Source organism: Vipera ursinii (assembly GCF_947247035.1).
Source record: "Vipera ursinii genome assembly, chromosome: 2".
NCBI lineage: Eukaryota > Metazoa > Chordata > Lepidosauria > Squamata > Viperidae > Vipera > Vipera ursinii.
Window position 1 is genome coordinate 120,863,151 of NC_139513.1, and position 15,478 is coordinate 120,878,628.

The following is a 15,478-nucleotide window of genomic DNA, read 5'->3' on the forward strand; positions in this document are numbered from 1 at the left end:
TCCACCACCCCCCATCCCCCCACCCCAGATCTTTGGCTCTTATAGATCAATCTCAGTGTGTTCACGTGACAACCTTTTTTTTTACTCCTCTATAAAGTTGCAAATGTTTTTCCCTTTAGGGCAGGGAGAGAGCATCTCGTGTTTTCAGAAGAAAGCAAATTATTTAAAGACAGCCGATGCTATTTAAATGGTTGACTTTGTGGAGAGTGAAGACTGGGCAATTTCACATGGAAATTGGATAGCCATATCTGTTTCTGGAGCCTGTACACTTTTCTTCCAGAGGCATGTTGCCATTGGGACTGGCAGCACATCCAAAGGCTAGAGATAATGGAAGCATGCTCCAGAAATATACGGGTTACTTGCTTCCTCAGCTTTCGCAATTTGTTAATTGCTGTTTAGTCACTGCCAATTTTTGAAGAGTCCACTGGAAAGAAGCTTGTTTTCTTACAGTGAAAATTGATTTTCCTTTAGGACTGATCTCCCAGAACCTCTCTAAATCTCTTATATAATAATGTTCTTCTATATCATTTCCTCGGAATTTAACATCTGTGGGGAATGTATGCTATAGCTGTTATAAACATCATGCTATTAGAAATATCCTGGCACATTGCTAACAAAAAGACCCAAATCAGTATTCAACTAACAACAGAAAAGTCTAGCTTACTAATTGCTAAAAATAAGGAAGAAGAATAATTCCAGTGTATTTTAGAGAGTCGGGTTCATAAGGCACGAAGCCTGTGTGGAATGAGAGATTACGTATTTATTTCCTTGATATCTATGCTCCTCAATTCTTGAAGAGTCTGAATGGCTGATGTAAACCAGCCCATAGAGTTATAAAAACAGCAAGTATCAAGAATTCATCATAAAAATATTCTACTAGATGTACTTCCAAATGGAGAGGACCAAATCTCAGCATTCCCCAGCCCTCTCCTGAAGTGCCGGGTCTTCAGAACCTCAAGGTAGAAGGGGTCGTCATAAGCACAAAAGATTCGTGCAACTTGACTTGAAAAACTGACGGAAGGAAGAATATGAAAAGAGTATCTCATAGGACTTTGCTCTCTCTCAGCACCAGCTTTCTGAATTACCAGCAACATTATGAGGCTTTTGATCAGGCCAATTGAATGCGCTAGCAAAAAGGACAGGAATTTCACGGGAATTCAACTGAAGAGAGGGAAAAGGCAGATGACTGGAAGAGGACAGACCACATTGATCCTTTGCTTTGATCTTTGAAAGAGGAAATGGGTTTCAAAAGGCATTAAGTAACACAGCTGACGAGCTGCAATTCAAGATAAGTAAAGAAATGGACGAGCAGAATTGGACCAACATAAATAAATTTAAGACTCCGGGATCAGGCATGGGACAACGGAGAGTCATCTTGGAGCCCTTTTTTGTGGACTCATGATGGACTGGCAGAGAGCCAGAAGATTGGAAATAGGATCTGCTATGTTCAAAAAGGACCACAGGATGAAAAAAACAAAAAAACAAAAACCCCAACCCCGAGCCTGGCAAACTACAGACTGGTCATCTTAATGTCCATATAAATCTCTGGACAGGTCATTGAGGTGCCAGTTTGTGAGCAATTTGAAAGGGATGTATTGCTTCTCAGGAGCCAGAATGGGTTTATTCAGAATAAGTCGTGCCAAACCAACCTGATCCTCTTTTTTTGATACAAGCTGGCCACTCTAATGGAATAAGGTAGAATAGTCTCCCATGAGATTGTAACTGGGTAAAATATTTTCAATATAAAGGCTAGCACCAGAGTATGGCGAATTTTAAATCATGGTGGTTCTGTTTATTCATCACTTGGTTAGATGTATGTGGCAGAGAGCGCGCATGTGCCTGAATGGGATGGAGTGGGACTGCCCCTTGCGCCCAACATCCAAAAGTGTCTCTAAGCTTTTTCCCTTCGTTATCTTCTGTATCTTCCTGCCGCTCTTGCTCGGTGAGAACTATGACCAGGAACTCTTCCCCAAAGAAATCCTGCTGAGTGCTGAATTATATAGGGTTGGCTAAAGTGGAGATTTCTTTCCCTGCTTTCTGCCCTTTCAGTAGTTTATTAAATTGCTTTTAGAATGAAAGTTGGTGATTGTTGAGGGAGAAGAAATGATTTTTGCGCCACTCTCAAAGCAAAAAAGAGTGAAGTGTGTCTTAAGTCTATAACACAGAGATAAGATTTGGAAGAGGCTAACACAGACACTTCCTTGATTCTTAGGAGAGAGAGGAGTCCAGCACAATCAGATTTGGAAGATACTCATAGCCTATCTCAATAAATTTGGTTTTAGTCTTCCTGTGGTGTTGATTTTGGGGGGGGGGGGCTCTGGCCCATCTGATGGTTTAACACTGGTTTAATACAAATCAAACTCTTTATTATCTATTAAAATGAAAACAAAATTGCGGTTGAAAGAACAAAAACTGAAAACTAAATAAAAAGTTATCCATTGCCTGCTGCTCTGGCCAAAAACATACCTGCACATGCACACAGAAGGCAAAGGTGCCATCAATTCAAATAGCATTCTGGCCAGTTCTACTTTAAGAAAATTTGCTATAATTATTTATAGAACTTGATTCCTCAACTCATTGTAATACATTAAATCCGTTCCTCACTATCTTATTACTATTCTGTTGGTTAGGCTATAGTCATACATAGGTCACTGATGGCATTGCTGCATTTCTGTTGAAAGGGACCATGCTGATAACTTATTTCCAAGAGCTTCTAGGCTAGAAAAAGGATTAAAAGGTAGCCATTTAAAATCTCGCTTTTCTATGACTGCAAGAGTCATCCCTTCTCTTCCAATTACTGAGAAATGAGAACAGGTAGGGACACACAAACAGTTTCAACCAAACGTTAATGGAGAATTGATACAACTGCTGAGAGATCTTGTCTTGATCATTATCCCTGCATCTCCAAGGAACTCGGGCATGCTTTAAAGATAGCACTTTATGATACAGAAACCTCTACAGCAATTTTCCCCACTCTATTTTCACAAATTTATTAGACAAAATGTAGAACACCATATTAAAGAAAAATTTTTTATTTCATAAAGTTCTGAGGGAAAATATGCACTAGACTTGTTTGTCTTTTAAATATATTTTCTTACGTATGTATCAATGTTTTAATCCCACATTTCATTATTTTTTTCTTCGATTGTCCATTGGGAAATTTTAGGATTTTAAAAAAATCCTCGTTAGCCCACTACCTTCTTTGACAGCATAGCCAGTCTCTTTGACAACATTGCCCTATCTAGCATGAGTTTGGACCACTAATGCCACAGTTTATATAACATTGTCAAACTCACAACGTCATGTGATGTGTCGTGACATATCGTGACTTTTTTGCCATTGCCGGCAATGGGGTGGGCACGGTTTTGCTATGATGCATCCGTCCCATGGGCCGGCAGTTTGACACCCCTGATCTACTAAAAGGTGGTTCATCCTGAAGGCTTTATGGCAGACCTGTCAAACAAGGCCCGGGGGCCGGATCCGGCCCACGAAGTGGTTTCATGTGGCCCGCGAAGCCATCCTGGAAACAGTGAGGGAACGGCCCCCACTGCCTTGGCCCTGGCCCAGAGACCCTCCTTCTGACAGAGACCCTCAGATCAGTCCCACTCCTGCCCAGGCCCCCATAGGCACCCTTGATGCAAACGATGTAGAGCTGGCCACGCCCACCCAGTAGGCCATATGCACTCTAGCCACGCCCACCCAGTAGGCCATGCCCACCCAGGCCACACCCACCTGGCCCCTTGAGGGCAACCGCAATGCTGATGCGGCCCGCAATGAAATTGAGTTTGACACCCCTGCTTTATGGTTTAGCTGAAACGGTAATGCTCCTGAAGCAACTACAATGATATTGAGATTAGCAAATACATTTTTAAAAAGATTTCTACATGATTTTGACAAAAAATTTTATATTTGTACTATCTTGATCATGCATTAGATACCCACATGCATGCGGTTTACATTCAGATGTAGTTAAAGAAATAGGAAAAAAAGAAAAGGGAGCAGGACCAAAAATGGTCAGAAGAAGAAAAGAAACCATCTTCAGACCCTGCCTGAAGGACAAATTAGTAGTTCAACTCCACTGTCAAAACACTTTCCTCACGGATCAGTTACGGATATCAACACTTACAGTGTTTTGTATTCATAACATTTAAGTACAATTTATTTTTTATAATACTTTCCTCCTGTCTTGCCACTGAGATCAAATAGGAGGCTAAAGTGTTTAAAATAGATCAGGTCAGGGGCGTCCACAAGATACGGCTGGGGAAAAAAAGTCAAGATGGTGGACATGATGGTGCAATCAAAGCTCTGCTCATTTTTTATGTGCATTAATTTGCAAGGATGGTCGGTAAGGTTTTCATTTCCATAATAGCTTTTCATGTGATGAACATTTAGGTGGAAGAAATTTTGAAGAGGAGCTTATTGGCTGAGGACTATGGGTGAAAGGATGTCTTGGGACTAGAGCCAAACATCCCCCGGAAGAAAGGGAAACAAGAGCTAGATCTGAGTGGAGGCAGAAATGCCTCTGGTTTTCCTGAATGGGATCTGCAGATTAGACTCATTTCAATGTTTAAAGCATGGTTGGGCTAGCACTTCCCCTCACCCTGGATTTGGAGCATATACTGATGCAGGCAGTAAATTGTTGAAAATGCAATTAAGTGTCACGTATACCAAGGCGTATTTCAATTATAGGAGAAGTAGAAGCTTGAAAGCTCATTTTTAAAAATACGGTAGCCTACGTGTGATATGAACGCAGACTGGAGGCTGCTTGTCATAATGTGATGAAGGGGAAATTAGCACAATCGTGCTTCATGTGCACATTCTGTGACCTGGGGCCATCAAAATATAGCAAGCTGGTTCCAGACTATACTTCAGCTTCTCCACTGCACCACAATGAAGGCTATAAAACCAAGGGATAAGACCAAGCGGATATAACAAAGGCACTTCCCCAAATGGACATATTTGTCCTTTATGGCAGGGCCAGAAACCTCCTTGCCTTCTTCCAGAGCTAGGTGCTTCTTGATCTGTTGCAGCTCCAGGCTCAGCTGTTTCAGAAACACAAGGCTGTCTGTGTGGTCATTTTCCACCAAAGGAAACTCCCTTGTTGGTTTGTTCTCTATGGCTATCTCTTCTCCTGTATGGGAAAAAGTGAGAGGTAATAAAGTATTATTGCCTCAAAAGAAATCAGGAGATTCTTTCAAGGCCAGAAGTGGCATTTTTAAAACAAATTGTGTGCCACACAGAATGGCTGACATGCTAGAGATTTGATCTATTCAGAAGGAGCATGCTGTGGTGGGTGTGCCCATCACAAAAGATACCAAGGTCATGTAGTGAGGAATCTCTCCAGTTACCTCCAAGGTGTAGCGTTCACTCCCTAGCTTACATGGGAGGCAGCAAGCAATTGGGTGGAGGCACTCAAGTAGTGGAAGGAGCAGCCTCAGCAATTTGCCATTTGGCAAATGCCCAATATGATCTTTGTTCTGAATATTAGTGAAATAGTGCTTAACATTGGACCAGGAAGGGTGATATCCAGATTCAAGTCCACCCTCAGCCACAAAACTCATGGGGTGATTTTAGACTACATACACATTCAGTTCACTCTATCTCACTGAACGGTTATTGTGAGGAAAAATGGGAGGAGGACAGGCTATGGGCATAGCTGGGTGTTCCTGAAGGGAAAATGAGAGGTAAACCTAAAAATTAGAAATAATATTAAGGAAATGGGCAACCATTCCTATGGCATCCATTTTGTCAGAACCCCCATTTTCACATGGCCAAATGGGCCCCCTGACCTATAGACCTGTCTGCATCCCTCTGCACTTTCTCCTTCTCCTTGTTTGTGTGTTGGCTAAAGCTCACCTACATCCGTGACAGAGTCCTCTGCTTTTATTTTTTCCTTTCGCAAGAATTTTCTTATAAAGTTCTTGGTCTTGAAGGATGGGAACTTTGAATTCTGCTCCCTGAAATATTCCATGCAGGCGTTCTCTAAGATGCCAAGGACCATAAATGCGAAGATTCCAGTAAAAAATATTGCTGTGGAGAAGAAGAAACAGCCCTGATTAGTTGTCCCCATTCTTCTAGCCTTTAAAGAAAACAAGAGACAGGCAGGGAGGCATTATCAGTCTAACAAGCCATTTCTTTTATTTATTTACATATTTACATAGTATAACAGCTGGGTAGTGTAGTGGTTAGAATGCCACCTTTGATGTGGGAAATCTCAGCTAGCACCCACCTTACCAGTAGGGAACCTTGGGCAAAGACCACTTAATGCTTCACCTGCCTGTCTCAAATATGAGAGTGACATGAACTAGGACAGTCATGCCAGCTTGGATGTCACCTGGATTAACAAAGTCCATGTCAAATGTTGAAGAACCAGGACAATCTGACGATGAGTAGGCTATGGGATCAAACCATACATGGATGAGACATGAGAACCTGGAACTGATGGAATTTTATTTATTTGTTAAATTTATATGCTGCCCATTTCCCCAATAGGATGACTCCAGACAGCTTATATAATGTAAAAAGATAAATAGAAAAGCAACTTACAACTTTAGAACTATACATATTAAAAATGTAAAACTATGCTGAATAATAGAATCAAGAAGATGGATGGGGACAGGGGTGAGGTCTTTTAGCCTATCAACCACCTCCAGGAGTGAGCAATCCCTTGTGGCCCTAAGCCAACTAGCAAAATCAAGTTTAATACCCTTCTAGAAGGCAAAAGGTAGTCCCAACCCTGAAGCTAAACTTCAAAGCCCTCTGTTAACAATCTATTGTTGCACTGAACTTACATAAAGTCAATAAGCAACTTCTATTCACTACAGTCATTGACTCTGATCCATCCAGGATCAAATACTATTGACTTCCAGTTTATCATCTTTGCTTTTCATTAAAATAGCTTTCTTTAAAAGGAAGGTGACCATTGAGAATATCCCCATAATACCTGTACAACAAATCTTCCACAAATTGGAACCCAATATATCTTGATAGCCATCCTCTAATTACATACGATGTCTCCATTCTGCAAATTTCATCAGCTTTTCTGAGAAAGTCAAATTCATCCACGCCCCCTTCAACCGCCTCTAACAATTACATTACTATATTTTTCCTTTTCCCAACTTAGGTAGCAGCACAGAGCTGTGGCTCTTACGTCAATGAGTTCTGTCCCATGTCAGGGTGACACTTGCTGTGTCCTGCAGAAATCTTTTAGGTTTTAATTCCATGTGGTCATCCATCATTAAATTTTCTAGTGAAATATATAGACGTTTTATACAATATCCAAGACCCATGACAGATGAATGATTCACACAACATGTTACTTGCTAAAAATGAGTAATCAGCCCTAACTGTTCCAAGGAGTCTACTATTTAATATTCCACATGATTAGGTAGTTACCTATTATTGGTGGATAATCTGATGTTGGTGGTAACTTGTCAATAAGCATCATAGACAAAAATGAAACCTGCAAGATCATGGTCACTTTGAAGGCAATCTTTTCTGCAGGAGAGCCAAAAGCACAAGAAATAGCCATATCCAGCAAGAAGAGAACAAACATTGGCAGAATCACAATTAATTGATGTAGAATTGATCTCCTTGTCATAGCAATCTGTAAAAAGAAAGTTACTAAAGTAACACAACATTTCCAGGACGAACATAAATTTCAGTAGTACAAACTGCTAAATCATCCCAAGGCTAGGCTTAGCTGATTGTTTAAATTATGGTTGTCCAACTTTTTGGCTTGTCTGGGCCACACTGAGTGAAGAGGAATTGTCTTGGGTGACATATAAAATATCTAACACAGTTAATATGTATAAGTAGCAGATAATAATGATAAAAGTTTATGATCTTATGGGGCCATATTGCTAGCTGTCCAGAGCTGCATGGCCTGTGGACTATGGGTTGCACATGCCTGGTCTAAACCTACTATAGGTCCAAGCAAGGATGTCAAGAGAGAAATTAAAAGGTCAAGATGGCAGCTGCAACTGCTCAATAGAAATCTGTTTCTTTTTTATGCACTTCAGAGAGCTTTTGATTACATGCCAGAGCCACCATCTTGACTATTTCCTGCTGTCTCCTCCTCCCTCACAGATGCTCCTGGGTCCATGATTTTGGTTTTGACAGCTTCAACACTCAACCAGTGAAGTGGTATACCTCAGTAATTATTCCATTGCTGGATGGTGAAGTGGGGTTAAATCATAGTAACTAATGCTCATGTTCCAGATGTAAAACAGATCAGCTAGAGGGGCTGCTATCCAAAATCAGTCCTATTACTGTTCTGAACTTTTATTTTAGAAGAAAAATTGTTGAAGATGAAAATGGCTCAGGGATAGGATGGAAATCAGCCTTTTTCTATGATCTGGATAGTGATTCCAACATAAACTGTACCCTAATGCAACTTAAACAAAAACAATAGGAGAGGGATTAATCTCAGGCAAACAGCCATCCAACCTTTATGGTAGATGAGGTTTCAGCTGGGGAAAAGAGCAGAAAACCACTTTTTTCAGTTGGTCATTGGGCTGTCCATGAATAAGTCACATGAGAAAGTCTAACACTAGTCTTCTTGATTTTAGCAACTTAAAAATGGATGAGACCACAATCTTTTCTTTTCTAGAAATATTTAATATTCTCATACTCTGGGAAATGATAGAATAGCCAAGAGGGACTGAATTAATGCAAATTGCCATTGGAGAGATTCTGAAATTGATCACTAATGCTAGGACCATTTCGTGCTCCAATTTCTAATTGAAAAAATTGTGAGCTATTTCTCTTTGAACAGTTTGTTAGGCAAAGTTCCAGCAAGAATTTTATCTTGTTGACAGAAAAAAAGTATCTTTGAAATTTTAGTCTAGAAAGATCCATTAGGGGAAAAAAAGGCTTTGGAGGCTCAGCCAGATGAAAACAGGACAAAAGAAGAAATTATGGTTTTATTGAAAACAAAATGTTTTCAGAACCTAGGCAGAATCTGATGGTTTGGTTCTGCCTCTCTGATTTGCAGCAAAATATCCACCATGGTCTGCAGTAAGGCCCTTTTTGTACATGAGTTATCTTTTTCCAAAACACAGTGAAGACGAATGCAATTTAGTATCTGCGGTGAGAATGAGGTGGTAGCCCCATAAATGCAGTTGGAGGAGGACAAGATAGAAAGATAGTTACTTAAAAAGTAATACTTTCTTAGAAAGTATTTCTTCACAGAAAGAGCAAAGTGGAAGCTTGGAATGAACTTCTGGTGGAAGCAGGGGATCAGTCAGTCAGGCATCTGAATTTAAACATGTTTGGGATAAGCACATGTCCATCATCTGACAAAAGTTTAAAAAAATAAAAATATAAATAATAAATAAAATGTAAAAATAATAATCAAAATTAATAAATAACTTAATAAATTAAAACAACAACAACAAAAAAACTCAAAGGGCAGATCTGATGGACCACTAGATCTTTTTTCTGCTGTCAGTTTTCTATGTTTCTAACATACCTAATTAGTACTCTTGTGACATTGGTTGAGCAGAGAAAGAGAGAATGAACCAAAGTCACCCAGTGACTTTCATGGCTGAGTGGTGGTGGTGGCGGAAGGGGGGGGGGCTTGAACCTGAGTATTTATTTGAACATCCTTGGCGATATAGATAGCATATACATTTATTTTGGCTTGCTACCTAATACTCCTATTTCCCCCAAACAACAACTCTGTTGGACCTATGAGTTGTAGTCTTACTTTAGGCAAGAAAGCCAGGTGAGTAACATCAGGCCATGAGCTGGGCCTGAGAGAACTGGCCCAAGCTTACCCAGCTGGCTTTCTTGCCTAAAGTAGGACTAGAACTCACAGTCTCCTGCTTTCTCACCCAGTGCCTTTACCACTAGACCAAACTGGCTGACTGTATATCCATATATACAGTATCTACTTTTCCCATGTTGGAATAACATATTAAATTCTACAATCCATAGCATTGTGGATGCAAGTTCTAGCATCTTCCTTTTTCTGAAATCCAGTGTTCAGCATGGTAACAATCCTTTTATAAATAAATAAATAAATAAATAAATAAATAATAATAATAATAATAATAATAATAATAATAATAATAATAATAATAATAATAATAATAATAATACCTATTCTCAATTTCTTATGGAAAGCAAAAATCTCTTTTCTATCCTTCTTTTAAGACCTGGCCTACTCTACCTGATTATTTCACTATTGGAAAGTATCAGTCTGACTTCCAATCAGTTTCCAAACCCTACAAGGAATACATTTGGTTTGAGTTGTCTTGTTTATATGCCCCCTCCCCGATGAAGACTCCACACGTAAAACTCAGAGCATGCTAACTTTGAAAGGCATTGCACTGAATAATGTATAGATTGATTGTAGGGATGGAGACAGAACTGTCTGGATTTGGGGGGGAAATACTGTCAAAAGGATGGGTATAGAGTGTGCATCATGTATTTATCCCTGGGGTATTTTCAGACTTCATTTCCTAGTAAATTTGCTTAGGACTGTTCCCTTATCATTTTGCCAAACCTCCCTCAAGAGAAGAACCGGCACCAATACAGTAATTACTAGCTTTGCTTATTTCAGTGGCATTATCAGCACACATTAACAGTATCTTTCAAAGTACATAAACAGAACCTTGCAAGTCAGAAAGTGCATGTCTTCCCCACCACCTTTACAGCCTAAGAAGCCAGGGAGGGTCTCTTCTGAGACGTCTGCCATTCCCACATTCCTTCTGAGGGCCCAGGTGTTGCTTGTCTGATTGTTCCCCTGGCTGTGGCTCTTTCCTGTCTCCCAGGCTTGCTCCCACATATCATTACATCATCTGACAAAGAAGATGTATAGTAAATGCATCAATACACCATACCTCATAGATGACTGAACTGTATTTGGAGACGCCATAAATTTGAGATTCCTCAATGATCCCCACTTTCTCAAACTTCCATTCTCCACCAGCTAAATAATGGCGGCGACTGTCTTGGTTTGTCTTTTGGGAAGTTTTAATGCTTTTTATCTTCACTTCATTTTCTGGAAAGAATATAAGACCCATGACCCAGAGGACTGCCAATTCAGGACGGTCAGAACAAAGACAGTCCTATACTGAATATATAGAAGGTTCATCCCTTTCCTGTTATCCTCCAAGTATACAGCTAATCCTCAACTTATAAGCATTCATTTAACAACCATTCAAAGTTACAATGGCACTGAACAAAGTGACTTACTGCTGGTCCTCACGCTTATGACCGCCACAGCAACCTCAGAGTCACATGATCAAAATTCAGGTCCTTGGCAACAAGCATGTATTTTGTGACAGTTGCAGTGTCCCAGGGTCCTGTGTGATCACCATTTGCAACCTTCCCAGCTGGTTTCTGACAAGCAAAGTCGATGGGAGAGGGAACCGAATTTGCTTAACAGCAGTATGATCCATTTAACTACTGCAGTGATTCATTTAACAACCAAGATTATAAAACTGGGCATGACTCACTTCACAACCACATTGTTTAGCAACAGAAATTCTGGCCCTAACTGTGGGTTGTAATTTGAGGACCACGTGTATTGGGATAGCATTTCCCAAGTGTCTGGCCATGACATCTGAGAAGCAGCCAGACTGGGAAGTCTGATATAAAATATATGCATAAAACAAAATGAAAACTGATGATTCCATTAAGATGTTATATTCTGTAATATGGGCTGAAATCTTCCCTTTAGTGATTAGTGATGGAAATGAGCAATAATCTTATATGAATGTATACATGTACTGTACCGTATATAAATTTATGAGGCAGCCCAACTCACAAATTTCAGTGGAATGGTTGGAAGGCTAATATAGGATTAAAACAAGTATAAAATCAAGACAAATAAAACAACAAATAAATTAAACTTAGCCTACATCATTCAGTACCCCAAAGCTTTACAAATGGGCTCATCCACTGCCTGGCCCAAAGTCTTACAAAAGCGATCAGAATCTGGGTGGGTGAGACAATAAGAATTAGCTGATCCAAAAGACAAGCACTGTGATAGAGAAAGCACACTTCCTGTCTTCTAATAGATGATGTGGAGAAAGTGCATTAACAAAATAAGAAAAACATAAAGCAGATACATTACAGACTGCAGCGATGGTAGGCTGAAGTGCAGAAACCAGAGAGATATGGAGAATGTGTGCACGAGTATAGCTTCAGAAGTCTGTGTAGAAAGGAAGGGCAAGCAAAATTCATGATAAGCCATAATTGTGCGGTGCTCCTCTCAGATACCTTCATTGAATGGTGCCATAGTTAAGTTGCACTTTTGCTCATCGAAAGGAAATGGGTGAATATCCAAGTTGCAGGCAGAAGTGAGTTGCTGTGCTTGAAATAAAGAAATGGAGCCATCAAAGGATATGCCAACATAACGGCTAGCCATGTACCTATCTTCATCTGCCCTGAAAGAAAAATATTGTAATTAATAAAAGTTTATGTTTTGCACATTTTAGACAATATTGCTGTCAAATACGTGCAAAATATATATAAGGAAATCTCTTTAATGGCACAACAATCAAAATACGTGAGAAAATTTCTTCATTGGTATAACAACCAACTAGCCAGCCACAAAATCCAACTGACAGAAATGACAGAATTTAAATTTTCCTGATGCTGATGCTAGAGATAGTTTGGTTTTGATCATAATTTAAGCCTGTAATAAAATACTACCAGTATAATACCTATAATATTGAATTGGTGTCAGGCCCACTAACCAAAATAGAGCTTACTTCTGGGCAATGTTTCTGCCCCATAAATTAGTAAAACCAAGAATCTCAAGTAATCTGTTTTCTACAGCTCCGTTGAATTAAGCAAATAGTCAGATTTGTAACAAACCCTGTTCTAGGGAATGTTAAATTGTATCAGAACTGGGTGCAAAATTCACTGGATATGTCTGAAATATTGGCAGTTGGTGCCAAAACTCTGCTTTTCTTTATGGTACTCCTAATGTCTAGAGGTGGGAATGAATTAGAACTTTGAGTCAATGTGTATAAATGTAGCAGTCAATACTGTTAGTACTGTAATACTGTATTACTGCGAATTTTCTCTAAAAATGAAGTTTTAAAACATATTTAAAAGCTAAGGAAAATAGAAAAGATACTGTTCATCTATGAAAATGTGAGGAGTCCAGAAAAGGTTCACAGGAAGAGTGATTCTGGTGATGTTACAGAAGTCCAAAGGGTTCCAGCTGATAAATTCATTTTTCCAGACCTAATAAAGATCAAAGGAATAATTTAAAAGGTGTATATTATCTTTTTAAAAACACTAATCTAGGTTTCTAGAAAATACAGATATCTTTGCTACTGGTAGAAGAGCAAAACGAGTACCCTTACCATATGTAACCAGAAGTAGAATGTGACCACTTGTAATTTTTCCTGCTGCAAAGGAGGAAAAAAGAAGAAAAAAATGAATGCACCCTTCTTCCAGCCTTCAGAAATCAGACATAATCCACAATTTAGTCAGCCATGTGCCATATTGCATCAATGGAAATCTTTTCACAGTAAGTGAATTTCTCTGATCATAGGGAATGCCTCTGAGACCGTTGGGGAAATGCCATGATGGATCTGTCAGTAGTGTGTGTGATTATGTGTATTTGTGTGTACAAATCAAGTTCATTGTTGTAGGGGAGTGGAGTGGAAAAAAAGATGATTTACATATACATATACATATAATCACATGCACACATACTGACAGATCCATCATGGCATTCCATGATAGCGTCAGCTGGATCTACCTTTCTAGAAGAAGCAACAATTCTGCTTGTCTCCTTCTAACAAATCATACATATGAGAAAGTCTTAATTCTCCTTTCCCAACTAATGCTTTTACAGTATCTCTGTTCACTGTTTGCATCACTTTTGCTTCAGAACAGCAGACACAGCAATCATTCTCTCTTACCACCGAAAGAATGGAGATGAGAGTGAAATCAAGGCCAACTTCCAAAGTCTCTTCCCAATTCTTCTTTGGTATAGAATATAAAAGGAGTTCCCTCTTGGAGGAGATGTTCAGGTACTCGACCACATCATGATAGTTACAGATCTGTTTCATGCTAGCATCTGGGAAGCACAATATGGAAATCAACAAACACGTTCTTTGGTGTGTGTGTGTGTGTTTGTCTGTCTGTGTTTAAACAGAATAATACAACACTATTCTCCTTTAGGGGTGGATAAAACATTCCACCGTTCTCCACCTTTGAATGTTTTGTAGCAATAGGAATAGCACTGAGACCCATAGAGCTTTACAGCCCTCTCTATGCGATTTACAGAGTCAGCTTATTGCCCCCAACAATCTGGGTCCTCATTTTACCAACTTTATATCTCACACACTTCTTCTATCTACGTACGGGTGTATTTCTCAACTTCGGTGAAATAAAAAAACTTTGGTATAATCAAATCAGTAACAATATATTTGTTTCTAGCATGGGCCACATGAAATGGACCATCCACATAACTGTTAAATAAGAACCTCAAGAAAGTGGCTGCCAAGGAATACATCCTACAGTACATTCTTGCTGCTTGTTCATTTTGCTTTCTCAAACATTCAAACATCATTAATCTTATTTTGAAAAAATATATATCAAGGATGGGATGTTTTTCTGCAGAGAATAAGTTGCTCACCTCTACTTGCCATCATTGCTATTCTTCATTCCAATCTTAACCCATGCATGTGCTACAATAGATTTATCAGTTCCTAGGAATATAATTGGGTAGGAGAAGAAAAAAAATGTATTTACCTGACAGCCAAGAGAAGAGAAAAACCATTCTAACTGTTCTCCACATTCTTCTTCTTTCTCAGAAGTTTTGAAAATATTTAAAGTAGAACGGAGAAGTGTCTAGACCACAGAATTTACTGAAGCAAGAAAATGAAATAGTTTTGCCTTTGAGTTCGACATCTCCTGGCTATAGGAAAGCCACGTTTAATATCTGAAGCCCTTTATGACAGTTCTAAATATTTGCTGATAAATTAGTCTATCTAAATCAGATTTTCCTCTTTCCTGTCAGTGGGGCTAAGGAGAAGATCACTCTCATAAAAAAGCTTCTCTTTCTCTTCCTCTTCTGGTTAATTAATAAATTGTTGCCCATTAGTGCCCATTAGTTATTACTTTTTGAAGTCTTGATGTTGTTCTCTCTGAGGTCATGATTTAGCAAATCATTTTATGCACTCTTGGCAATCGTAGTCTGTCTGACTGGAAGTATAAAGAACTGGTAGGGATCAAATCTGAAAGTCTGATACCCTGTCTTGTTGTAATAATTAGAATGTACCTGTGATTATGTCGTATTTTTCATATTCACTGTTTTATTCCAGGATGTTTGTTTGCATATAACCTATATTACTATTGGCACAAGTATCATCTGAGAATCTAAAGAATTGTTATTGGGGAAAGATACTGAAAACTGTTTGGGGTCTAGTTTCATTCCTCCAAAGCTGTGATAACTGAAAACTTTACAGTTATTTGTTGTTATTTAACAGTTCAAGAAAACAAA

General features: G+C 39.1%; 1 protein-coding gene across 1 annotated transcript; it reads right to left on the minus strand.

The window, feature by feature from the left end:
* Nucleotides 1-223: 223 nt before the first annotated feature.
* On the minus strand, nt 224-14,624 carry LOC310634859 (5-hydroxytryptamine receptor 3B-like; the record flags this gene model as incomplete). Its single annotated transcript, XM_083353396.1, has 12 exons — nt 224-318; nt 1,086-1,224; nt 4,986-5,131; nt 5,857-6,030; nt 6,278-6,394; nt 7,396-7,606; nt 10,848-11,008; nt 12,232-12,398; nt 13,097-13,206; nt 13,329-13,373; nt 13,893-14,050; nt 14,612-14,624. 12 exons carry the CDS (start codon nt 14,622-14,624, stop codon nt 224-226), a joined length of 1,536 nt encoding a protein of 511 aa, XP_083209522.1.
* Between the last annotated feature and the right edge of the window lie 854 nt (nt 14,625-15,478).